At 42.7% G+C, this 25,004-nt stretch overlaps 4 protein-coding genes across 6 annotated transcripts; 3 read left to right on the forward strand and 1 right to left on the reverse strand.

Annotated features, from left to right (window-relative positions):
- The first annotated feature begins 91 nt into the window (after positions 1-91).
- Positions 92-5,951, forward strand: sfxn4 (sideroflexin 4). Its single transcript, XM_087802954.1, has 14 exons — positions 92-293; positions 364-429; positions 492-542; positions 830-856; positions 928-982; positions 1,045-1,070; positions 1,204-1,257; positions 1,340-1,396; positions 2,772-2,837; positions 3,991-4,081; positions 4,143-4,258; positions 4,442-4,527; positions 4,601-4,718; positions 5,838-5,951. Exons 1-14 carry the CDS (start codon positions 255-257, stop codon positions 5,913-5,915), a joined length of 930 nt encoding a protein of 309 aa, XP_087659080.1. The 5' UTR covers positions 92-254; the 3' UTR covers positions 5,916-5,951.
- Positions 4,655-9,413, reverse strand: dennd10 (DENN domain containing 10). 3 transcript variants are annotated; one of them, XM_087802953.1, is made up of 11 exons: positions 9,095-9,413; positions 8,968-9,022; positions 8,614-8,807; positions 8,459-8,538; positions 8,041-8,189; positions 7,814-7,925; positions 7,390-7,490; positions 7,203-7,310; positions 7,035-7,129; positions 6,795-6,977; positions 4,655-4,736 (listed from the first exon to the last, which is right to left on the reverse strand). In XM_087802953.1, the coding sequence occupies exons 1-10, from the start codon at positions 9,116-9,118 to the stop codon at positions 6,810-6,812; spliced, it is 1,086 nt and encodes a 361-aa protein (XP_087659079.1). In that variant the 5' UTR covers positions 9,119-9,413; the 3' UTR covers positions 4,655-4,736; positions 6,795-6,809. The 3 variants fall into 3 exon arrangements, with proteins under 3 accessions (XP_087659079.1, XP_087659078.1, XP_087659077.1); XM_087802952.1 differs by lacking the exon at positions 4,655-4,736 and adding an exon at positions 5,858-6,083 and having other exon boundaries at positions 9,095-9,412; XM_087802951.1 differs by lacking the exon at positions 4,655-4,736 and having other exon boundaries at positions 5,858-6,977; positions 9,095-9,411.
- Positions 9,414-9,801: 388 nt separating this feature from the next.
- Positions 9,802-17,331, forward strand: eif3a (eukaryotic translation initiation factor 3 subunit A). Its single transcript, XM_087802260.1, has 21 exons — positions 9,802-9,962; positions 10,960-11,150; positions 11,226-11,362; positions 11,514-11,677; positions 11,758-11,957; positions 12,479-12,687; positions 12,750-12,921; positions 13,009-13,113; positions 13,173-13,271; positions 13,344-13,460; positions 13,544-13,729; positions 14,143-14,490; positions 14,583-14,801; positions 14,870-14,992; positions 15,058-15,211; positions 15,280-15,461; positions 15,542-15,639; positions 15,696-16,159; positions 16,235-16,352; positions 16,410-16,654; positions 16,826-17,331. Exons 1-21 carry the CDS (start codon positions 9,914-9,916, stop codon positions 16,990-16,992), a joined length of 3,747 nt encoding a protein of 1,248 aa, XP_087658386.1. The 5' UTR covers positions 9,802-9,913; the 3' UTR covers positions 16,993-17,331.
- A 2,103-nt stretch (positions 17,332-19,434) lies between these two features.
- emx2 (empty spiracles homeobox 2) lies at positions 19,435-23,063 on the forward strand. The gene is made up of 3 exons (XM_087803066.1): positions 19,435-20,199; positions 21,046-21,230; positions 22,121-23,063. Exons 1-3 carry the CDS (start codon positions 19,812-19,814, stop codon positions 22,286-22,288), a joined length of 741 nt encoding a protein of 246 aa, XP_087659192.1. The 5' UTR covers positions 19,435-19,811; the 3' UTR covers positions 22,289-23,063.
- Positions 23,064-25,004: the final 1,941 nt, after the last annotated feature.

Below are 25,004 nucleotides of genomic sequence, written 5' to 3' on the forward strand. Positions count from 1 at the left end.
TAAAATACATTTGTTAAAAAAAATGCCGGGGATTTGATGAAATTCACACAATATTAAACATTAATAACAATACTATTTAATGACGTAAAACAAATTGATTCCAAAGTTGTACAGAATTAATCCAAATGGATTTAAACGAGTGACAAAAATACGTCTTAGCCACGTGACCAAACGCGGAAGTGTCCGCCCTTGACCTCAGCAGCGTGATCGTGTGCAGGATGTTGCTTGTATTAAACTGAACTGGCGTCGTTGTCATGGATACCAACTTGCTTTACTGGAAGACGCATGGACAGGTAACGAAAAAAAAACGTCATTCATTCATTCATTCATTTAGTGTCTCGGAGTTAAAAAGTTGGGGTTCAGTCTTTCTTCAGCCGGCTGAAGATCTGGGCGGATCTACTGGATCCCGCCATCCTGCTCGCGTCACAGGTGAGTCTTCTTCACCTGTTCTGATCCAAAGTGACCTTTAACCTTTCATCCGCGTGTCTCAGCCCGAGATCCGGAACGCTCGCGCTCTTCTGGAGAGTGAAGACGGCCAACAGGTAAAGTGACATCTGCACCTCCATCATTCTAATGAATCACAAACATTCATTTTGAAGGATCCATTTTAACGTCTTATTATAGTGACATATTTATCGTTTTCTTGTCATAAAAAAAACTATTAATGACTTGTTTTTTTAAATTATTATTGTAGATTAACATTCTCAACACTTGAATCAACAGTTTTGATCTTTTAATCACGTTTGAATTTTTTCAAGGTCTTGTGAAATCAGTGTTATACACTAATAATAATAACAAGGTCCAGTAATAACTGTTTCTTTCTCTTTAGAATGAACAGGCGACTCGTCTTTCTCTCGTGAGTGTTGACTTCCACACAAACTACACTCATTCATTCATTATAATAATTATATTCGCTCGTACTCACAGTCTTCGGTCCACGCTGATTCTGGATCTGTGCTTCCTCTGGTGTGCCGACCTCCAGGTAGGTACCGACCCGACCCATTCAACTCTGAATCATCCGCTGACTCGGCTCTTTCTTCGCAGCGCTGATGCCAATATACACCCCGATGGTGAGTCTGACATCCCATAATGACCAACGGCGGTAAAGCTGAACAAGTGTGTTGTGTGTGTGTGTGTGTGTGTGTGTGTGTGTGTGTGTGTGTGTGTGTGTGTGTGTGTGTGTGTGTGTGTGTGTGTGTCCAGGTCATCGCCAGTCTTCTACCTCACACCACGGTCAAAGGTGCTCTGCTGTGTCAGGTGAGCTCGCTGTGCTGAGTTCATGTGCAGCTGTCAACTGTGTTTTTGTCACAGATCAATAAAGTTGTATCTATTTATATAGTTCCCGTTCCACATGTGCATGGCAGGCTTCACACACGCTAACAGAAGCTCTTCAAAGGTCAGTATGATGCCACATGTCACTCATGAACGTATGTTTTGTTCACATGAGTTCATGTTCATTAGTTCGCAAGAACATTTACGTTTAAGAACCTGTAGCCTATAGAGCTAAGGTTAATGTTCATTAGCTTGTATGGTTCAAGTAAATGTTCATTAGCTAGAGAAGCTAATTTTAACATTATTTTTACTTGATGTTTATTAGCTTATAGAGCTAAAGTAAATGTTCATTAGCTTGTATGGTTCAAGTTAATGTTCATTAGCTTGTGTGGTTCAAGTAAATGTTCATTAGCTTGTATGGTTCAAGTTAATGTTCATTAGCTTGTGTGGTTCAAGTAAATGTTCATTAGCTTGTATGGTTCAAGTTAATGTTCATTAGCTTGTGTGGTTCAAGTAAATGTTCATTAGCTTGTATGGTTCAAGTAAATGTTCATTAGCTTGTATGGTTCAAGTTAATGTTCATTAGCTTGTGTGGTTCAAGTAAATGTTCATTAGCTAGAGAAGCTAATGTTAACATTATTTTTACTTGATGTTTATTAGCTTATAGAGCTAAAGTAAACGTTCATTACCTTGTATGGTTCAAGTTAATGTTCATTAGCTTGTGTGGTTCAACTAAATGTTCATTAGCAAGAGAAGGTCTAGGTTAGCGTTCATTAGCTGGAGAAGCTAAGGTTAACATTTTTGAGCTGGAAAAGCTAAAGTTTATGTTTATTAGCTTGACTAGCTCTCATTTAAATTGATTAGCCTGATACGCTAAATTTAATATTCATTAGCTTGAGCATTAATGTCCATTAGCTTGAAGAGAGTTCATGTTTATAAGCTAATTAAAGTTAAAGTCCACTAGCTCGAGAAGCTAAGGTTGAGGTTCATTGTCTTGTTGAGCTAAAGTTGAAGTTTAGTTTTTAACTTGCGAAGCTAACGCTGATGCTTAATAGCTGGAGAACTTAACGTACATTAGCTTCAAGAGTTCGGGTTTAATAGACAGAGACGTTTCTTGTTTACATTGATTAGTCTGAGACGCCGAAGTAAACATTTGATAGAAGATGAATTTAATATTCATTGGGTTGAGAGTTTAAATGTACTCTTTAATAGCTTGAGATGCTCAAGCAAAAGTTTAATTCCATGAGAAGTTAAATGTAATTTTCCTTGTCACGAGAATTAAAATCTAAAGCTTGTTAGTTTGAGAAGCTAAAGTGAATTTATTATTAGCTTGAGAATCTCGTTCATAAGTTTGTTTGACACGTGTGTTTATCTAGAGGTCATGTGATCTGTCGTCTAGTTGAATAAAAAGACCCTAGAGATCTTGGGGTCATGAATAAAAGTGTGCCGACCTTCTTCAACTGTGACTGTTGCTTATCTGCTGCCTCTTTATCTCTCAGGAAGACGCCACCCTGAGCCAGATGTTGATAATGGCGGGAACCGTCTCTTATGCGACTTGTGCCGGGGTATGTTCTCTCAGCTCTTGTCACTTCCTGACTGCCGATGTTTTCCTTAACGTTCCTTGACTAGGTTTTAAAACAAGTTTAGGTTGAAATTTCAGTGGACACATAATTTTAGTTTTAGTTCATTAACTGGAATTGACAAGCTACAGTTTTGTTTATTAGCTCTACAAGCTACAGTTTTCTTAATTAGCTTGACAAGTTAAATGTTTTGTTTATTAGCTAGACAAGCTACAGTTTTTATTAGCTTGACAAGCTACAGTTTTTGTTTATTAGCTTGACAAGCTACAGTTTTGTTTATTAGCTAGACAAGCTACAGTTTTTATTAGCTTGACAAGCTACAGTTTTTGTTTATTAGCTCTACAAGCTACAGTTTTTGTTTATTAGCTCTACAAGCTACAGTTTTGTTTATAGCTTGACAAGCTACAGTTTTTGTTCCTTAGCTTGACAAGCTAATGTTTATGTTCAATAGCTTGACAAGCTAATGTTTTTGTTCAATAGCCTGACAAGCTAATGTTTTTGTTCAATAGTTGACAAGCTACAGTTTTTGTTCATTAGCTTGACAAGCTAATGTTTTTGTTCATTAGCTTGTTTATTATAGGTAATGTTTGTTAGATGGAGAAATGACAGTTTTGTTCTTTAGCTCAATAAGCTAAAGTTAAAGTTTATTGTATGTGTGAATGGCTGTCAAAGCACTTTGTGACCCTGGTCTAGAAAGGCGCCATATAAATAGACATTATTATTATTATTTATTAGCCGGAGAAGCTAAAGTTCTGTTTATTTGCCTTAAGCTAATATTCATTATCTTGATAAGCTACAGTTGATTAATTAACCTATCAAGTAGTGATGGTCTGATGAAGCTTCATGAAGCAGTGTCATGTTGTTCAGAGGTCAGTAGGTGGCGCCCTCAGTTCAAAAATGATGTTTCATTAGAAACAATCAAACATTCAAAACAAAGTAAAATAGTGGAGACCGCCATCTAGTGGACTAATAATGACACTGCTTCATCAGACCATCACTAGTAAGAAGCTACTTTTGAAAAGTTTTTTGACAAGAAAGAATCTAAGATTTGATCTTTTCAGACCAAACACACTTGTTTCTTTCATCTCCAGACTCAGTCGGTGTTGAATTTGACTTGTGTGTGTTGTCGTCTCCTCAGTCGCTGCCACAGATCGCCATCAACAGACTCAGGATTGCTGACGCAGGAGTCCAGACGTTCCTGAGGAACGTCGGTCCGGTCCCCATCTCAGGTGGACTCCTCCGTCTATTTTCGATCTCCAGCCGTGACGACTGAGACCTTTTCTTCTCCAGCTGCTCTCGCCGCCTTCTCCGTGTACCTCATCCGGAGCCAAGAGTTTGAAACTGGGATCAAGGTGTTCGACGAGAGCGGGAAGCTTGTGGGAATCTCACCTGCAGCCGGACAGAAGGTAAAACCTGTAGCGTCGGCTTAAGAGTTTCTGGTATATTTTCTTTCTCTTGGTGTTTTAAAATGTATTCGCCACAACATATCTCTTGTTATTCTTCATCCACTACATCCAAGAACCTCATGGTTTTGTCTTCCTCTTCTTCATCTCCATCTGTTCATGGCTCCTCTGCTCTGTGTGGTCCAGGCGGTGAGGGACACTGCCGTGTCCAGGGCGGTGATGATGGGATCGACGGCTGCCATTCCTCAGCTGCTCGTCTTTCTCTCGAGAAGGTCAGTCAACCACGTCTGAGAATTTATGTTTTTTTTCTTCTTTCTTTAAACCTAATGGTGATGAACCTTCCAGAACCAGATTGTTCCAGAAGTTCTCCTTATTGTTGACTCCACTGCGACATATAAGCACCTTGTTTGTGTTCGGACTGATGATCCCGGTGTCGCTCAGTCTCTTTCCTCAGCTGGGAACGGTGAGTTCAGTTCACTTGCTGTGTGTGTGTATATATAAAGGGGGGAGGGGGGCTCTATTAAGTGGCCATTAAACACAATTATTCAACTTTAATTGTAAAATTAACGTGCAAATATTGATGGAGTTTGTTCATTTTTGTGTTGCAATGAAACTTCCGGGCCTCTAGATGGCAGCAGTCGTTACGTCCTCCGCAGCTTAGGCAACAATAAATTCCTGCGAGATCTCAAAGATGACTGAGGATGAGAGGATGCAGTCGACTCGGGCCGTTGTAAAACCTTTGTGTCATCTCGTGGTCAAGGCCTGAAAACAAAATGTTTGAGGTATCCCTTGTGTTGTCTCTGGAACAAGGTGAACAACTTGACCCAGAGACAACACAAGGGATACCACAGACGCATTTGGGATAACAAAAGCCGATTTTGAACATGTTTTGGCTTTCAATTCTATTCATTCAACCCAAGAGAGTGAAACGATCTGTCGCTTCAATTCAGTTTTTTCTAAAATCGTTGTGAAACTATCCAAGTGTGTTGAAATATATCGTTCACGATATGAATGTTGTGACCCTGGTCTAGAAAGGCGCTATATAAATAGAGAATATTATTATTATTATTATTAATGTTTCACTACAGCACTAGTGTCTCCATAAAAAGAAAAAAACGCTAATTTTGGATTTCTTCACAAATAGCTGACAAAATCCAAGCCTACCCATTAAAAAGTAATAACTTCAAAAAAGAATTGCAAGTACACAACATTCTACTTCTGTTTGTATATTATGAACATACCAAGATACAGTGATTCAACACATTTTCAGACTTCATCGGAACATGACTTGACAAGTGAATGAGTTTCTGAAAACATATTTCCATTTGTATATGTTGATAATTATATCTTGGTTTGATATACAATGACAGTTTTAGAACTTTTGATTTTTAACCTTTTTATTTGAAACCTTATTTTGTCGTTGATTTGTTCAAAATTGTTATTTATTTGCCCAAAACACTGAAAAAAACGAGTCTTGTTTACACAGGAAGTGATGTCACAGGAGTTATAAGGCTCCTCCCCGTAGAAAGAATGAACATTTTTCACGGAGTAGAAATAAAACCAGCGACATTTTCTTCTTCAGATAAAGAAGGAGAGTCTGGAGAAGGAGCTTTGGGACGCGGCGTCGGACTCGCAACTCTTCTACCACAGAGGAGTTTGAGTGGATCGCCCTCGTCTCGAGGTTTATTGAGGTGGAAACATTTTTATAAGATAAGTTAATTAAAATACAGCATGTGTGTGTGTCTGAGGCACTGTGGCCGACAACGAGGGTTAGAAAACACTCTCAGGTGGTTCCAGTCGTCTTCACGCTCTGGTCCGTTTGTTCTTCCTGGTGAAAACATACACTTTGCCCTGAAATAAATCCATCTTCACGGTGGCACGTGTTGATAAAAGTAGAAATTCTGTATCCGTGTCTCGACCATCATTGAAGCGACTCCATGTTGTGTGTGAAATCATCACCATGTGTTACACTCTCTGCAAACACTTGTGTGTTGTAGTGTCACTTTCTTTTGTGATCTTGCTATGCGTGTGTGCATCTGTGTGTACATGTCTGATCTTGTATGAGTGATGTGTTGATGAGGTTTCATGAATCAGATGCTGAGGTTTCATGATACACTGATGTCAATTTTCAGTGAGTTTTCTCAGTGAAAAATCAATCTGTGGTTTTGAGCCAAACATGAGAAACAGTGCCATCTAGTGGCTTGATGGATCTACTGACTCCTTTAAGAAACATCTTAAGACATTTTTATTCGTGCAGGCTTTTCCCTGATTTTCTGGGACTTCTGTGTTGTCATCTTGATCTTTTTAGTATATTTGTTTTATTGTTTGTGACCCTGGTCTAGAAAAGTGCTCTATAAATAAGAATTACTTACTTTTGAATGAAGACACTGTATCATGAAACCTCATTAATCACTTATTTGTGAGATTTTTGCATGTGTCATTTTGCTCCCCTGTATATTGTATTTGTGTTGTCTCTGAGTATGTGTGATTTTGTGTGTGTGTTTTCCATCACTCGACCTCGGGGTGATAGAAAACTGACCTGAGAACAGATGTGTCAGATGAGTAACAGCTGCTCGGCAGCAGCGAGGTGGAACAGGAAGTTCTCCGTGTGCGGGGGGAAGTGACGGCTCTTCAGACTGTCCAGCGTGAGTTTGGAGTCTTCGCACTCCTGGGCCAGAGCCTGCAGGTTAGCTAGGATCTCTTTCGTCTTCACGGAGATGTCCTACAAACACACACTCACGGTCAGACCCACAAGCCTACTTCTGCTGTAGTTCCTCACCTTGATGACCTGACTGTCCGACTTCTCCGGGTCCTCGGCCGACTGGACGATGAGGTGACCGATGTCCTTGTGGAGCTTCCCCATGCTGAAGGCCTCTGTGGGGAGAGAGAGGATCAGTGTTGCTGCTCACACACACACACACACACTTCCTGTAGGAACAGACTGGACCTTTGGCGCTCTGGGAGACCGTGATGACGCCGTCCGGGAGGTTCACGTAAACATCGAACAAGTCCGATCTGTTGCCCACTTCTGGGTCCACGAATCCTGCCACGTAACCTGCAGAGCAGAAGACGACGGAGACCAGGTGATGAGCTCTCAGTGTTAGACCAACAGGAGCCAGCAGGGGGCGCCTCACCGGGGACTTTCTTTAGATCCTCAAGCTCAGCGTCTGTCAGGTGGACGTTGGGGTGGAGGATGGACCAGTCCCTCCTGTGCCAGGTCAGAGCCGGAAGAACTCTGAAGAAATGTTACAGTCTTTGGTCAAAATACATTTGATTTTTTGAGGCTTAAAGATGCATGGTTTGGTTTTCTCTACGTTTGCCTGTTTTCATGTATACAAATGTGGTGTTATATATTGTATTATATTAATATGTATTTTATTTTACATATTATACCATACAGTATTACTCATTTAAACTATAGTATGAATAAATATAGAAATAATACAGTTATACATATTTAAATAACTCACTTATAGGCTTGTTTATGTAAATATATACAGTATGTATATAAATAAAGCACGATACACTTATGAAGATGCTTCAATAGTTTGGTCAAACCTGGTGAACTCCAGCAGCGCTTCTATTCTGGGATGATGGACCACAATCCTCTTCTTCAGCATGAGTGCAGTGTAGAGGATGATGGTCTCCAGTCCAAACTGAGAAACCACGTCTGAAGATAAATGATCAGCATTTTTTTTTTAATGATTTTAAAAAGTGTATTAACAATAATCGTCGCTACCTTTTGAACGACGATTTAAACGACTGGAATTTTTCTTGCGTCTCACCTTTGATGGAACCCGCGAGGTAGGCCTTCCTGACGTCGTAGTCCCGGATGACAAAGGAGCCGTTCTCATCGCTCTGGCAGACGCCTTTGGTGAGGACGCCGACGTACGCTTCCATCATGTTTACTGGGCTGCCGTGTTTTGTGTACGTCCTGAAGACGAAAATAAAACAACCTTGTTGAGATGAACGGAAGTTTTGTGGGCTGATGTCAAACTGAATCTAATGCAGATCATTGTTCATATTGATAAAGATATCCTAAGATGACAGTGTTTAAGATACAATACATAACAGACATTCTCAATTTTGACAGGTAAATGTATCATAATGAAAACTTAAACGTTGTTTTGACGATTGACAAACACCGGCTCAGCCCTCATCGTGGTTATGTTTGACAGCTGGAAGACGAAGTAGGAAACATACCTGCATAATATTCGACTCAGTGCTGCATACTTCTCCGGGTTGAAGTCTTTTGCAGTAATAACTAGTGAAAAGTGTGTGACCTGAGGGGATATAACAGATATTTAAGCCAACTTTAAGCACCAAAACAGATGCGTGACTGAGTCCAGATGCCGTACCTTGTTCAGGGCCGTAGGTTCCTGAACTTCGAGTGTGGTGATGTAATACCATATACGACTAAACTGGCCGAACACAAAGGTGTGGAAGTGTCCTCCCTGGGTCAGGCAGCATTTTCTGAGCAGCACTTCCCTCAGGTCGGTGCCCACCGAGGGGTAACACCAAACCCACAGGGAGTCTCCGTTCACATCCTTTTCTGGGTGAAACACTTTGGTTAGAATCTGCTAAGAAGGGACCTGTGCAAGAGCCGGAGCAGGGACAGGAAGTTCACTGAAGAGGGGGTAGATCTAAGTCACACTGTAGTCATGTGATGATTTCGTACTTTCAACCCCACAGGGAGTTAAAAAAAAACTTACCGATCAGGCCGACACTTAACATAAGCTGTGTTTCAATAGCTGCCATGTTCCATACCTGAGCAGAAAAAAAAGACAAATTAGGTGCAAAATCGACAACTTTTCTCATTTAAAAAAAAAGATAACGCACCTCAATGGGCTCCACAATAATCATATGCGTTGCAGAAGATATAAAATCCAATGTTAAAAGTCAATAAGCGATTTACTTTGGAGGGAAAAACCTTCTTCTGTCAGGCTGGAGAAAAAAAAAGGTTGCCCTTTTCCGGGAATTAGATCATGTGCTATAACCGACCAATCAGGGGAGGGAAAGGGTGCTGCGTTCAAGTACGTGGAAATAAATAACTTTAAAAACCGCACCGATTAAAAAAAAACTATTAAAATTGAAATGTAAGGTGGTCTGTCACTGTTCATTTAAACTAGACTATACTAAAAATTATAGTTTATTTTTTATCAACCAGCTGTTCTCATGGTTTGATTATCAAGACGAATTTAAAATAAAGTCTCGTTTTTTATGAACGCATCAGTTTAAACTCCATTTCTAATACATACGTATTAAGATTATATTATGTAACCAAATTAATTGCGATCGAAACCCAAAATCGTGTCGCAAAATGTTATTTTTTTCCCCCATAGATTATCACGTTATTCAACTGGTTTATTTCTACAATACAACGTTTTCTCCGTTTACTGCTTAACGTCGTTATTATGTTATATTGATGAGTAAATCGTTCTAAACAACGCCTTTACTCTGACATTATCACACACTTTACAGGCTTTTGTTTTCATGGTCTGAGCGACCCTCGGCTTTGGTGACCCGGAAGTTCTTCGCTGCCTTCTTCCTTTACAGTCAGCACCGTGGCCGAAGCTGCGTGGTCTGGATGGAGTGTTGAAATCTGACACAAAAAAACTCAAACGCGGATACTTGGATTGTCTCTAAACAGCAGCCAGGATGCCGGCGTATTTCCAGCGCCCAGAGAATGCTCTGAAACGAGCGAACGGTGAGTGAAGACTCTGTTCCGTCTCTCCAGCCGGTGAAGCTAGCTCACCTTAGCATTGCTAGCTAAACCGCGAGAGTGGCGCGGAGGCCATGTTGGTTTGTGCAGCTAACATGCTACACCATCTGTTTGTGATAACAAGTCACAACTACAGTGGATTGTTCATGATGGTATAAAAATAATGCTTTAGAAGTGTCGACTAGTGCACATCCACCATTTCTTCCACTGTTTAGTGCATCACCTTGTTCTGAAGGCCTGCCGGGATAAGGCCAGTTCCCCTGCATTGTTACAACATAAGCCAGTATTGTGTGTTTTAAACTATTGCAGATTCTTTACTAGTTCACTCAGTTACAAAGTTATAATAATGCCAACTCCGCGCCGTTCTTCATGGGGTTCAACGATACAGAAAGTTGATAAGAATCTTCAAGTGAAGCCCAACTGTCATGTTTTCGCTATCCTTCATTTAAACATGCAAAAATAATGTCAATAAAGACTCTTGGATATTAAAATATCAGGGTTCCTACTGTGAGTGAGTCTACTGACTCCTTTAAGAAACATCTTAAGACGTTTTTATTTGTTCAGGCTTTTCCTTGATTTTCTGTAACTCCTGTGTTGTTCTCAGTATTATCTTGATCTTTAAAGTATATACTTTATTGAATATTGTTTTGATAAAGCGCTTTGTGACCCTGGTCTGGAAAAGTGCTATACAAATAAAAATTACTTACTTACTTATACTATTGAGCAGCGATCAAAAGATGTGTAAATCCAGAGATTGTAATACCATTTAAATTAAGGCTTTTTTTTCTCTCAGAACATAACATTTAACATGGTCGTCTAAAATGAGTTTGTAACTCCCTCGATCCACTAATGATGTTTTTTTCTGTTGATATATTTGTTTTCCAAAGAGTTGGCTATTATTCATGTTTCCATGAGAAGATGCCAGGATGGTCAATACTGCTAAGCCTTGTGGTTCATTATCTCACTTTTTTTCCCCCTATAGAGTTTTTGGAAGTTGGCAAAAAGCAGCCAGCATTGGATGTTCTGTACGATGTCATCAAAAGCAAGAAGCATCGAACATGGCAGAAGATCCACGAGCCGATTATGCTCAAGTACTTGGAGCTCTGCGTGGATCTGCGCAAGAGTCACCTGGCCAAGGAGGGTCTCTACCAGTACAAGAACATCTGCCAGCAGGTCTGTGATCACTGTGATGGGATTTGTTTGACAACACAGTCTACGTGGTTAAATATGAACCTTTTTTTTGTGTAGGTGAACATCAAATCTCTGGAGGATGTCGTCAGGGCTTACCTGAAGCTGGCGGAGGAGAAGACTGAGACTGCTAAGGGGGAGTCCCAACAAATGGTCCTGGACATTGAGGATCTGGATAACATTCAGACTCCAGAGAGGTGAAGATGATAATACAATTCTCCACCATCATCTGAAACGGTTTTGTAAAGGGTTCAAGATTAGATTTATTCAATGGCGTATATTACTCAAACATTTTCTTGTATTTTCTCTCCCTTTTTTCTTCATCTGAAACCTAATGTGTGATTGCAGCGTCCTCCTGAGTGCTGTCAGTGGTGAAGACACCCAGGACCGAACTGATCGTCTGCTGTTGACACCGTGGGTGAAGTTTCTGTGGGAGTCTTACCGCCAGTGCCTGGACCTGCTGCGAAACAACTCCAAGGTGGAGCGGCTGTATCATGACATCGCCCAGCAAGGTATCATATGAGAAAGTTTTTTTTACTATAACTTTCCACGAGAACTGGATGAAACAAACTAATTTCTGGGTTATCCACAGCTTTCAAGTTCTGCCTCCAGTACACTCGCAAAGCAGAGTTTCGCAAACTCTGTGACAATCTGCGTATGCACCTGGGCCAGATCCAGCGCCACCACAACCAGAGCACGGCCATCAACCTGAACAACCCCGAGAGTCAGTCCATGCACCTGGAGACCCGACTGGTGCAGCTGGATAGTGCCATCAGCATGGAGCTCTGGCAGGTTCGTCCTTCAACACATTTTTTTTTTAAAACATGTTCACTTTTAAAGGGCAAAGTAGTAGCAGTAAACCCCTCATCATGACCATGTTTTGAAGTAAATACTATATAAGATTACGAGAGTCCATTGTGACCTAATAACGGCTTCACTCCTCCAGCCAGTTTTAATCACACCCGCTTTGTTTAAACAACAAGTCCCTTGGAATTTGAGACTTCTGGGATTGATGAAGAGGTGACAAACCTTACTTGACCAATCACAGCAGAGAGTGGGTGTGGTTATGGTAAACATGATTTAATCTCCTGAAAAACGGTGTTTTCAGTGGGCGGGGCTTAAGATCATTTTCTAATGTAAATATTAAATTAAAAGACAGTTCTGTACAAACAGACGCATACTGATGAGTCCAAGATCTATTTAAGACACACTTCAAGGGAAACTAATTGTTTATTTAAGTATCAAATTTCTATGATGTTGTCCACAAATCTTTTTTTTCTCTCTCATGATATCGTCTTTACTTCCTATTCCAGGAAGCTTTCAAGGCCGTCGAGGACATCCACGGACTCTTCGCTCTTTCCAAGAAGCCCCCCAAACCTCAACTCATGGCCAACTACTACAACAAGGTGTCGACTGTGTTCTGGAAGTCTGGAAACGCTCTCTTCCACGCCAGCACCCTCCACCGCCTCTACCATCTCTCCAGGGAGATGCGCAAGAATCTGACCCAGGACGAGATGCAGAGGTAGATCCGCCGTCACATCCACACAGATTCCAACTTGTCTCACGGTGACTATGAATCAACAGGATGTCGACTCGAGTCCTCCTCGCCACCCTCTCCATCCCCATCACCCCGGAGCGCACGGATATCGCTCGGCTCTTGGACATGGACGGCATCATCGTGGAGAAGCACCGTCGTCTTGCCACGCTCTTGGGTCTGCAGTCCCCACCCACCCGCCAGTCTCTTATCAACGACATGGTACGAAAAAGAGGAACAATCCCAGGGAGTTTTTTTTTTTTTTTTTTTTCCCCGGAGTTGACAAAATGAACTTTTCTGTTTTTGAAGGTGAGATTCAACCTGCTGCAGTATGTGGTGCCTGAAGTGAAGGACCTTTACAACTGGCTGGAGGTGGACTTTCACCCTCTGAAGCTCAGTGGCCGAGTCACCAAGGTAAGCTGATGTTTGGTCGCCCGTTCTTCGTCTTATTGAACACACTTGTGTGGCGTTAGGTGCTGGAATGGGTGAAGGAGCAGTCGGAGAAGGATTCGGACCTTCAGCACTACGTCCCTCACCTGCAGAGCAACACCATCCTGAGGCTCCTGCAGCAGGTGAGCAGCTTGAAATCATAGCCAAGGAAATGTACATTTCACTCACCGGTTTTTATTCTTCCCCTCTGTAAGGTCGCACAAATCTACCAGAGCATCGAGTTCAATCGCTTGGCTTCCCTGGTTCCGTTCGTGGACGCCTTCCAGCTGGAGCGTTCCATCGTGGACGCGGCCAGACACTGTGATCTGCAGGTGAGTGCGGCGAGGGAGGTCAAGTCTCTGAAATGAAGGACATTTTGTCACAATCAATTTGTTTCCCTCTCGTCACATTTCAGGTGCGCATCGACCACACCTCCAAAACCCTTAGCTTCGGATCGGACCTGAACTACTCCACTAAAGAGGACGCTCCGGTCGGTCCGTTCCTGCAAAACATGCCCTCGGAGCAGATCAGGAACCAGCTGACCGCCATGTCTGCTGCTCTGGCCAAGGCCACCCAGGTCATCAAGCCGGCCTCCATCATGGTGAGTAACAATGCTCCTGATTCCAAGGACAAGAAAACTTATACTTGTATAATTGTTCATGTTGATATTGTGACCTATGAAGCTGCTAATGTTTATGATAAAGAACGTCGTCCATTGGTGTCAACAATTATACAGTGACTTCCAAAAATTGTAAAAATTAACAGAGTCATTTTCTTTGTGGATGTAAGACGAGTTATGGAGAAGAACATATTATTTTTGATATATTAAGTCTCCAATAATAAAAGTAATACAATCAGTCTCAGAATTACTGTCACTGACAAGTTGGTAAACAAAGCTTGGTGTGATGGAGTTTGACAACATCTGCACTATGATCTTCAAAAAGTTTGACTTGTTGAAGTCCAGCCTGAATTGTCAAACCTTGATAAGTAAAAGTGCATGTTCCTCTCCTGCAGCAAGAGCGTGAGGAGCAGAACCAGCAGGCCATCGCTGCCTATTTGAAAAACGCCCGCAAGGATCATCAGCGCGTTCTGGCCCGACGTCAAACCATCGAGGAGCGCAAAGAGCGCCTGGAGAGTCTGAACATCCAGCGTGAGAAGGAGGAGCTGGAGCAGAGGGAGGCCGAGATGCAAAAGGTCCGCAAGGCCGAGGAGGAGCGTCTGCGGCAAGAAGCCAAGGAGCGAGAGAAGGAGCGCATTATGCAGGAGCACGAGCAGATCAAGAAGAAGACGGTGCGGGAGCGTCTGGAGCAGATTAAGAAGACCGAGCTGGGAGCCAAGGCCTTCAAAGACATCGATATTGAGGTGAAGTGGAGGCAGAACGATCCAGACATGGAGTTGGATTTCTGTAATCAAGAGCTTGTGTTTTTATTTTGTAATCTGCTTATTCCCGACAGGACCTGGAGGAGCTGGACACGGACTTCATCATGGCCAAGCAGGTGGAACAACTGGAGAAGGAGAAGAAGGAACTCCAGGAGCGCCTGAAAAACCAGGAGAAAAAGATCGACTACTTCGAGCGAGCGAAGCGACTGGAGGAGATTCCACTGATCAAGCAGGCCTACGAGGAGCAGCGCGTGAAGGACATGGAGCTGTGGGAGATCCAGGAGGAGGAGAGGGTGAGACGAGCTCGCCCAGGACCTCGGCGGGTTCTTGAAGCTGACGAGTGTGTCGTGTGACGTTGCAGATCAGCAACATGAAGGTGGAGCGAGAGAAGGCTCTGGAGCACAAGACGCGCATGTCCAGGATGATGGAGGACAAAGAAAACTTCTTGTCTAAGATCACAGCCGCTCGCAGTTTCATCTACGAGGTGATTTGGTCTCTTCTTCTCTTTGTGTTGCTCATCGTTTAACTCCTTTCCTGCCGTTTCTTTAGGAAAAACTGAAAACATTCCAGGAACGTTTGGTGGAGGAGCGAAAAGAGCGTCTGGCGGAGCGCAAGAGGCAGCGCAAGGAGGAGAGACGCACCACCTACTACCGCCAGAAGGAAGAGGAGGAACAACGTATCCACGAGGAGCAGCTGAAGAAAGGTGAGCTCACCTGAACCGACCTGCTGGAAAGACCTGGATTACAAAAAAACAAAACATTTTGCTCACAGAGCGCGAGGACCGTGAGCGCCTGGAGCAGGAGCAGCGCGAGGAGGAGGAGCGGGTGTACCAGGAGCGCCTTGCCAAGCTACAGGAGCAGGAGCGCAAGCAGCGCGAGCGCCAGCTGGAGATCGAGGAGCGGGAGCGTCGCCGCGAGGAGGAGAGGCGAGCGCCGCCCGAGGAGAAGGCCAAGGTGTGGTTTCTAACCATCGACAGGAACCCCGGTCGACGAGGGGTTCAAGGGTTTTGCTGAATCCGTTTCTCTCCGTGCAGGACTGGGCTGATCGTGGGGAGGAGGGCGGCGGCGGCGGCTGGAGGAAGCGCACCGAGGGGGGAGGAGACTCCGAGTGGCGTCGTCCTGTACCTGACAGGTGTGTGTGTTCACGACTGGAAGACCGGGACAGGTGTTAACTCGGGGTCTGAGCAGAGAATGGAGGCAGGACGGCGGCCGCGAGGAGGAGAAGGACGATGGCTCCTTCAGACGAGGAGAAGGTCTTCGCCGGGGAGGAGACGACCGCGGGCCCCGCAGAGCCTTCGCCGACGACCGCGCTCCTCGCCGCGACGAGGAGCGCCCGGCGCGCCGAGTACTGGACGAGGATCGCGCTCCTCGCCGCGCCTTCGACGAGGACCGCCCAATGAGACGAGGCGGGGACGAGGACCGTGCGCCGCGTCGCGCCTTCGACGAGGACCGCGCTCCTCGCCGGGGCTTCGACGACGGTCCGCGCAGAGGCATGGAGGACAGGGCTCCCCGACGTACGGCCGACGACGACTGGGGTCCCAGGAAAGGAGGGGACGATGACCGGGGGAGCCGGCGAGGAATGGACGACGCTCCTCGCGGCGGCGGCGGCGACGATGACGAGGCCAAACCGTGGAAGCCCCTCAATAGACCAGGTATGTGGATCGTGACCCCGCGGAGATTCGACAGCGAACACGTCTCACCGTCGTCATCGTTTCTCTCTCCGGCAGGAGGATGGCGTGAGCGGGAGAAGGCGCGCGAGGAGAGCTGGGGTCCTCCTAGCCGTGGAGGCCGCGATGAAGAAGATGCCGGAGAGCGCCCCAGTTTCAGAGACCGACAGCAGCCCAGGTGAGTCCTGACGGAGTCCCAGGAGGTGGAAGTGGATTCATTGTGATCGGTGTGTAGGGAGGAGAGCAGCTGGAGGAGAGGAGGAGGAGGAGGAGGAGGAGGAGGAGGCGGCACCGAGGAGACGAACAGCTGGAGAGAGTCTCGCCGGGACGACACCGATCGCAGCGAACGCCGGCCGGAGCGTGACGAGCGTAGGGTGGAGCGCGACGACCGCCCAACGGACCGCGAGAGTGACGGTGCCAGGGACTTCAGACGCGATCGCCGTGACGATCAGGAACAAAAAGCTCCTTCCACAGATGCAGGTAAACGGGAGCTGGTGGTTCACAGGACGACCGTTGGATTCTAGTGTTAATGAATTATTGTGGCGAGGTTAAAGGTCACATGATCTTTCCTACTTCTGTTTCCTGTAAAAGGAGACATTAAGATTCCATCGTAATCTGTAAGATGATGAACTGACACGGAACCTTTCACAGGCGGATCCTGGCGTCGCGGAGGCGAGGAGAAGCGCGAGGAAAAAGCGATTCCCGGCGAGCGCGAACTGGAGACCGAGGGCGACAAGGCCTGGCGCTCCGACAAAGACATGCCTCGTCGCATCAAGAACGAAACGGACGACGACGGCTGGACCACAGTTCGCCGCTGACCGACACCGACCTTCACATGACCTTCAACCGTTTGGCCACAGATATGAGTTAATAACCAGCTTCTAATTACTTTCTTTTCATTTTTATTTAACACTTAATCTCACTATTGTCTGCAATAGTGACTCCTAGTGGATCGGAGTTTAAACTACAGCTTTCAACGTAACTTTCAAAAATAGACCAGAAGAGCCGTGGATGGTTAGCGGATGCTTTTGATCCGTCTGAGAGCAGAAATAATTGTGCGCATGCTCGTCTGATACTTCCAGGCTTCCATCCTGCTGCCATCACCCAGGTTGTATGTGTTGAAGAAATAAATGAATAATAAAGATGGATCAAAGCTTCGCCTGTCTCATCATTAACCATTTAATAATTGTATTCTGGTGCTTTTAGGAAACACTAAAGTAGTTTGAAACCTGCTGTCGAACAGATTCAAGTCTGATTTGACTGTAGGGACCTGGGATTCAATGAATGATTCAAAACTGGAGCCATTTAAATGAACACAGTTTGAATGAATGCGCGTCAGTGATGTTCATGTCCACCAGATGGCGCCCTAAGCGAACAAAAGGTTGAGCGTCATCCTCAGATGACTCCCTAGTGAGGCTCGTGTAGAGTTGAGGCTGCGCGCGTCCGACGAGTCAAGGTCACGGCTCGGTAGTTCAATCCACTGAGGGGTCACGTGATAGTCGTGAAGTGACGTATAGATGCATGTTTTTTAATAAGTATTTAACACATGTTGTAAAAACATGAATTCAATCGCTTAATATTTACAAACTACTAAATAATTGCATAATGAAGCATCCAATTTGTCGAAGTAAAATATGATACTTTATATGATATAAAAACAAAATGGTGAAAAAAAGGAACATCTATTTTTTTTTCTGAATACTTGGATAATATGAACAAGAAATGCCATCACATAATGTCAATATTGTTCAACACATAAAACAAAAGGGACATTTTTCCTTCACACAAAACAAAAGAGACTGAATTTATATTCCTAATCTATTTAACACCATGGATACATGTAGAGGGCCACATGTGGCCCCTGAGCAACACTTTACCCAGAACAGTCCCTTGTAACTGAGACTTCGAAAAAAAAATCCTGCAGTAGTAAAACAAACTAGTTGCTCACATTCTTGACCAGGTTTAACGACACAACGTGACTCAAACACAGTCCATTCAAACGTTGACTGAACAAAAAAGCGCTACTTTTTAAAGAACGATCAACATATGTCACAATAAAGTTGATCTTAATGGATTTATTTATACAAATTTGAATTACATGTGAAAAAAATGTCGCCTTTTAAGACCAATTGTACGTTAATACAAGTTAAGAATCAGACGACATGGTTCAGGACGATGAGTGGAAACCAAGTGTGTGATTTAAACTATACATTATGAACCTCTTTTATGTTTTTTTGTTTTTTTAACTGTGGCAACAGTAGATAAAACGCATCAATATTTTTGTGTTTTATTTTATTTTTTAACTTCTCTATCTCATACCTGTCTGAGCCGCTAGAGGTCCTTCATGATCTACACTCTCCACTTCCCGCTGTTCCTGCTCGTGCAGCCGACAATACACACACAAACACACACACGTGGGCGCGTGAATTTTGGTTTCTTAACAGGTGTGAGTGTGTGTTAAATTGTCATAAAAAACTATTGCGTAACGTATTGTTTTACCCATTTCTATACATATTTTTTTGTAGTTATACAATTGAAATGTAGCAAAAAGAATACAAGAAAGGTAATTAAATCCCGATTAATTCAGAAATAAATCTCTATTGGATTTCCTTAATATTTTAATGTCGTGTAAATTACAAATATCCATTAAGTAAAAAGAAAAATATATTTAGCTAATACTACTTCCCTCGCCACACTATACCAGCGGTTTTATTATCGGTTAATAGCGTTTTTAACTGTAGCATCACGTAATGACGCATTCATTGTGATTCATTACTATAATAAATATTATATGTTTTTAACTGACTCGTAAAACTCGTGTTCTTTATTCGTTCATTAAAAAATAACATTACAAGGGATATTAAATGCAGCTTTCATTGTATTCCAGTTTAAAATAAACCACATTATAACGACAAACAAATTAGATATTTTAGATTAAACGAGGGTTGATCCAAATATAGTTTAACGTGGAATAACGTAAAAATATTTCCACCTGTGCCGGCCTCACCTGGAATAAATACCCACACATTATTGAATAGTGTGACAGACACACAACCCTCCCAGCAGATCACACACGTGGACGTGAACACAAGAGAGATTCACGAGGGCGTGGAGGAGACTTTTGGGATTAAAAATCCAGATGAATAATCTGAGAAATATGTCATCGATCCCTGATTGAATACGCGACAATAATGGGATGTGCACGCGCGCCTGAGTCAAAAAAGAGAGAGAGCGAGAGAGGGGAGGGAGGACGAGAGAGAGGGGTGGGTGAGGGGGGGGTGCTCCTCTCTCTGGGTCGCGTTCGAGTCCGCCTCTCCTCGCCCGCTTCTTCCCACTGACGCACTTTTTAAGCGTCTGTGAGCAGCTTTAGGCAGCAGCCGCTCCGGTCCAATCACCATGTTATTAGTGCGTGTGGAGGAAGCTGCAGCCGTAATTACACTCATGAACTAACACATCTGGACGAACCGAGGAGAACCGAACCTCCATGGATTAGTCCGCCACAGCTGGACACTTTTTTTTCCTTTTTCTTCCTTCCCTGCGTCTTTTTTTTCCTTCACTAACTTTTTTTTGTTTTGTTTGTGGAGTATTCTAACGCGACAACTTCCACTGAAAGCTGGGGAACCCGGAGCACCGCACCATGTTCCAGCCGACACCCAAGAGGTGTTTCACGATAGAGTCCTTAGTGGCCAAAGACAGTCCGGTACCGGCGTCCCGCTCCGAGGAGCCCATCAGGCCGGCGGCTCTCAGCTATGCAAACTCCGGACAGATGAACCCTTTTCTCAACGGCTTCCACTCCGGGGGCAGGGGCGTCTACTCGAACCCGGACCTGGTGTTCGCCGAGGCGGTGTCTCACCAGCAGAACTCGGGGGTGCCGGTCCACTCGGTGCCACCGCCGCACGCGCTCGCTCACCCACTTTCCTCGTCGCACAGTCCGCACCCACTTTTCGCGAGCCAGCAGAGAGACCCGTCCACGTTCTACCCTTGGTTATTACACAGATATAGATATTTGGGACACAGATTTCAAGGTGAGTTGAAGCCCCGAAAATGTTTCTACTTCTATATCGCGCGTGTACGACGTTTTTTTTTGGGGGGGGGGGGGGGGGTGAAAATGGAATTTAGAAAAATAAAATAAAAAAACACATCAGGCCCGAGCTTAGTTTTGACAATTATCTCACTGAAAATAATTTTAAAAACAGCCATAACTGTGGTGTTTATTTAAATAAAAACAAAGTCAGACGTTTAAAAATTAAATTGAAATGTAAGGAAGTTACGAAAATCGAAAATATCGACATCTTTGTGATCGATACGTATTTAAAGGAAAAATAAAATAAAAAAATAAAAAAACAGGTTTAATTTTAAGAACGTTAAAACGATTGAAACTTGAAAAAAAAATAGACTAAACATTATTATTAAAAACCTATTTGACAATTATCTACTTTTCTTCATAGTATTAATTTAAAGTCGATGATCAATCGTTAAAAAATAAACACATTGATATTGTAATTTTCTTTTTCATTTATCTAGTCGTATTTATCTTACTCTTTTATGTTAAAGTATAAAGACGTGTTTATTAAAATACGTTTACAAAATTTATCATCACCCGGTTTTAATTTTGTCAAAATAATAAATTTAATTAGGATCTGAAAATGTATAATATATATATGAACTGTACGTGGTGTGGGGTTTATTAAATCGCTTACATATAATTATTATAATAAATAACGGTTACCGAGCGATTTAATTTAAATCATTTGAATACTATATATTGTTTATTTTTAAAGTGTCGCAGTGAGTGTTTTTAATAACACAACATTAATCGTTTTTTATTTTTATTTTATTTAATTTTAATATCTCGTCATGTTGGCTCGCAGGGAACGAAACGAGTCCGGAGAGTTTCCTTTTGCACAACGCGTTGGCCAGAAAGCCCAAAAGAATCCGGACCGCGTTCTCGCCGTCCCAGCTGCTGAGACTCGAGCACGCGTTCGAGAAGAACCACTACGTGGTGGGCGCGGAGAGGAAGCAGCTGGCCCACAGCCTCAGCCTCACGGAAACTCAGGTGAGGACCCACAATTAACGCGAGGTGTTCCCCAAAATGGCGGACGGTTTTAAAAAAAAAAAAATTAAAACTTTAACAAAAGTGTTTTTTTTTAAAAAGGTAAATAATTCTATGGCAATTTGTTTGGATAGTGTGCTGTTGTTTTTTTGTCCTCGTCGAATCGTTTTAATCATCCCCCCTTTTTTGAAGTGCACGAGGGGTGAAAGGAGGACAAATTAAGCCGTTTATAATAAACGTGGGGCTGACAAAGACCCCCCTGGTAGTTTGAGATGCTGTCTGAGGGCCACAGTGGGGCCTGTGTGGACTTGACCCATGCGTGGTTGAACTCACCTGCGTGGATAAATACACGCTTCTTTTTTTTTTTTTAAATATACACGTAATGGTGCGTTCAAAGACCACTTTTATAGGAATGCCTCGCAATAGCAATTTGGTTTTAATTCTTTTTTTAATTCATTTGTTAAATCGTTAATTCGATCGTAATTTCCCTGCTGTTATATTGTTGTACGTTGTCACTTTCAATATATATATTTTTTCAAAATAACCAATTGTGAGATGTGGAAATATATTTTCATTACAACAGTCGCTTTTTTAAATCAAACGGTGGCTTTCAAAAAATATTCGTGTTTTTTTTTTTAACCCTAATAAAGAAGTGTTGTTTTAAATTCCACATGTTTATTCTCGTATTGGAAACGATCACGTTTAATTTAACATCATTTTGTGCTGAGTAGAAATATATAAAGATATGACTGGCATTTGTTAAAGTTGCTTAAGACTTCGTTGAACATTTATATCGAGATTATTTTCACCATGAATGTATAATTTATTTTAAAAAAAAGGTTATTTTTTTTACACCAAACAAATGGTTCTAACCCGGTGTCTTCTGCCTGCAGGTAAAAGTCTGGTTCCAGAACCGGAGGACGAAGTTCAAGCGTCAGAAGTTAGAGGAGGAAGGTTCGGAGTCGCAGCAGAAGAAGAAAGGCTCGCACCACATAAACCGGTGGAGGCTCGCGACCAAGCAGTCCAGTCCGGAGGAGATCGACGTCACCTCGGACGATTGAACCCGCGCCTGGACCTCGGAGGAACTCGACACCCCCCGCAGTGAGAGGAGTTTTTTTTCGTGACACATTTCAGACCTGCGTGGACCGGCAGCTGGTGGCACCGCTTCTGCTCGGTTCTGACAATCCAAGCTAGAGAGACTGATGTCAGCGCGAGCCCACGACACTCATTCTCCTCCCGACACACTTTGCACTTGTTTTTATTTAAAAGAGACACACAGACACTTCCACGCAAGAAACCAAAACTTTGTACAACTTGAAATGCATGGCCGAGTTTTTTTTTCTTTTCACCAGAAGAAGACATTTTGGACTCTATTTTCCCACGGAGACATGTCGTGACTATTTTTTTTTTTTAGAAAGTGTGCAGTCTTGAATTCATGAGTTGATGATTCTCGTGTAAAAGTGATCGTGAAAACATATGAAGTAGCGGTGCTGCGTGATTTTTTGGTGTTTCAGTATCAATCCATAGAGACGCGACCACAAACTCTCTGGTGGAACTTTTTCCCAAAAAGCTTTACAGTGGGTCGCCGTGGATCCTCCACTCTAACGTTGCCACGAAGGAATTGAGGAGTGGAATTTAAAAAAAAAAAAGAGAAAAAAAAAGAAAAGAAGAAGCACTGATCGTATTCCATGTACAGAAATGATAAATGTTTCTGTTCTCTTTTACACAACTTGTACATAGTTTTGTGTTTGTGTTAAGTTTGCTACAATTTTAACACAAATGAAACTTCCAAGAAGTCATTGTCAATATTTTGTCAATAAAGTTTTATCAATATGAGACGCGTAGTAATAGCAGTGTTATTATCGGCGGGTTGTTCTTATTATTTTTTATTTATTTGACACAAACCGAAAGTCGTTATAGTCGCTAACAATACTAACAATAATACTCACATATATGTCGTGACGCCTGACGCACAGAAGCCTCGACAAAGTGGGGAAATATTCACTCAAAACGAACTTTAAACGCCATTTAAACACATTCGATAAATAAGCTAAACAGCGTTAGCTAAATAAACACAGTAGCTATTTTTCCGCCACTTTTAATCAATCACTGCTCATGCGCAGACGGTTAGTCACGAAACATTTATTTATCTTATCTTATTTATTTATGTTGCCCGTGATCGTGTCACAACATCGACATAAAATATAACATTTTTTATATTTGTGAATTAATTGAAATACGAGATCTCTTCTACTTCCGGTGTTACCATGGCAACACCGGAAGTTCACCGCGTTGTAAAAAGAAATGAGACAGAAAGTAAAGATATATTAGGGTATATATTAGGGTTTTAAAAGATAATACATCCATATAATTAAAATCGTACTTGTTAAACTTGTAGTTTTTGTTTGGAAATAATTAATTATTTATTTAAAAACAAACTGAAGGTTTAAACGTGGCTGTCGTTTGTTGAAATTGCAATTCAGTCGTTTGATCGCAGTGTCGATTTAAAATGTTAAATTGCTCTTTTTTTTTAAATTCGTGAATCGGTCATTACGTCATTCTTAGCAAAACAATTGGGAATTAGAACAACAATTAAATATTTCCCGCAAATATTATTGAATTTAAAAATTTTAGAATAAAAATAAATGAACCTTTGACAATATTCTGGCAAATTTCTCGAGTGGCTATAACACCCGACAAATTACACGGGTCTGCGCACACGCACTTTTAACACACGCGCACGCACGGCAGGCTTTTGTGAAAGTGCAAATCAGTTTGGGCAATTATCATGCGACTAATATGAGGGGGGGGGGGGGGGGGGGTGCACTGCCCAGTGGTCTCTTTAATCTCTTAATCCACAGATCCACGGGGGTCTGCTTGGACATAATTTAGTACAATCTGACTCCCTCACGACGCGATAAGAGAAGGTTTGCAAATGTGCCGCAACAAAAAAAATAGGATCTTTGTTTCAAATCTTGTTTTTTGCACCATCCGAGATATAAAAAGTGTGCATGTATATATTTATTCAAGGGGGAGCACATGCACGCGCTTGTGTTTGTTTATTGTAGCGCGGGTACACAGGGATTTGTTAATCGTAGATTATAAGAGCAATAAAAAAAAAATGTGCGCAGAATAGCGTGGGCTGCGGGGAGTGGAGGGAGAAACTCGCAGCTTTATTACACGGCAGCTTTGAAAGTGGCGGGATTAGAGGCCCTGAAAGAATCCCACAATAGTCAGAAGAAAAGGTTTCATGCTAATGAGGTTAATGCCCTTTGTATCTGCGGACTCCACAACTTCATTACTCCTATCTCGGCCAACACCGAGCACCGGCTCACCCGCTCCACGACCCACTCCAGCTTTGCCTGGCCTGCGTGGAAAGAGGGATTTGATAGCAGCTCCTGCTCAAACTAGATAATTATATCTTTTCAAGTTGGAATTAAGATAAAGAGAGAGCAGGGGGAGGCGATGAGCCTTGATCCGCCGCAAACAAAATTTGGGGGAACCCCCCTCCCTTCTCCCCATCCACTGTGCGTATAATGGACACGCTGGAGACGTGGGGTCTCATTAGAACCTGCGGATACATTTAAAACAACAAGAAAAAAATAATATATAGACGTTTTGTCATGTTATTATTCAAGTTTTAATTCATTTTAAAAATTGTATTCTGTTTTTTTAAATTTCAATCATAAGAACATGATGGAATTATTTTAAGGAGCGCACAAGTTAAACTAGCAGGTGTACTATACACTTAGTGACGTCACTATTATTATTATTATT

Source organism: Callionymus lyra, chromosome 11, assembly GCF_982586985.1.
Source record: "Callionymus lyra chromosome 11, fCalLyr1.hap1.1, whole genome shotgun sequence".
Lineage (NCBI taxonomy): Eukaryota > Metazoa > Chordata > Actinopteri > Syngnathiformes > Callionymidae > Callionymus > Callionymus lyra.

What these genes read in the sequence shown, in the direction of transcription:
- sfxn4 (XM_087802954.1), top strand. Translation starts at nt 255, where the DNA reads ATGGATACCAACTTGCTTTACTGGAAGACGCATGGACAG. An exon ending in ACTGGAAGACGCATGGACAG is followed by an intron (nt 294 to 363) that starts GTAACGAAAAAA and finishes GTTGGGGTTCAG; the next exon opens with TCTTTCTTCAGCCGGCTGAA. An exon ending in AGAGTGAAGACGGCCAACAG is followed by an intron (nt 543 to 829) that starts GTAAAGTGACAT and finishes CTTTCTCTTTAG; the next exon opens with AATGAACAGGCGACTCGTCT.
- dennd10 (XM_087802953.1), bottom strand. Translation starts at nt 9,118, where the DNA reads ATGATTATTGTGGAGCCCATTGAG. An exon ending in GCGCTGCTGGAGTTCACCAG is followed by an intron (nt 7,491 to 7,813) that starts GTTTGACCAAAC and finishes ACATTTCTTCAG; the next exon opens with AGTTCTTCCGGCTCTGACCT. An exon ending in CGGACAGTCAGGTCATCAAG is followed by an intron (nt 6,978 to 7,034) that starts GTGAGGAACTAC and finishes GTGTGTTTGTAG; the next exon opens with GACATCTCCGTGAAGACGAA.
- eif3a (XM_087802260.1), top strand. Translation starts at nt 9,914, where the DNA reads ATGCCGGCGTATTTCCAGCGCCCAGAGAATGCTCTGAAACGAGCGAAC. An exon ending in TCAAAGACATCGATATTGAG is followed by an intron (nt 14,491 to 14,582) that starts GTGAAGTGGAGG and finishes TATTCCCGACAG; the next exon opens with GACCTGGAGGAGCTGGACAC. An exon ending in AGCTCCTTCCACAGATGCAG is followed by an intron (nt 16,655 to 16,825) that starts GTAAACGGGAGC and finishes AACCTTTCACAG; the next exon opens with GCGGATCCTGGCGTCGCGGA.
- emx2 (XM_087803066.1), top strand. Translation starts at nt 19,812, where the DNA reads ATGTTCCAGCCGACACCCAAGAGGTGTTTCACGATAGAGTCCTTAGTG. An exon ending in TTTGGGACACAGATTTCAAG is followed by an intron (nt 20,200 to 21,045) that starts GTGAGTTGAAGC and finishes GTTGGCTCGCAG; the next exon opens with GGAACGAAACGAGTCCGGAG. An exon ending in TCAGCCTCACGGAAACTCAG is followed by an intron (nt 21,231 to 22,120) that starts GTGAGGACCCAC and finishes TTCTGCCTGCAG; the next exon opens with GTAAAAGTCTGGTTCCAGAA.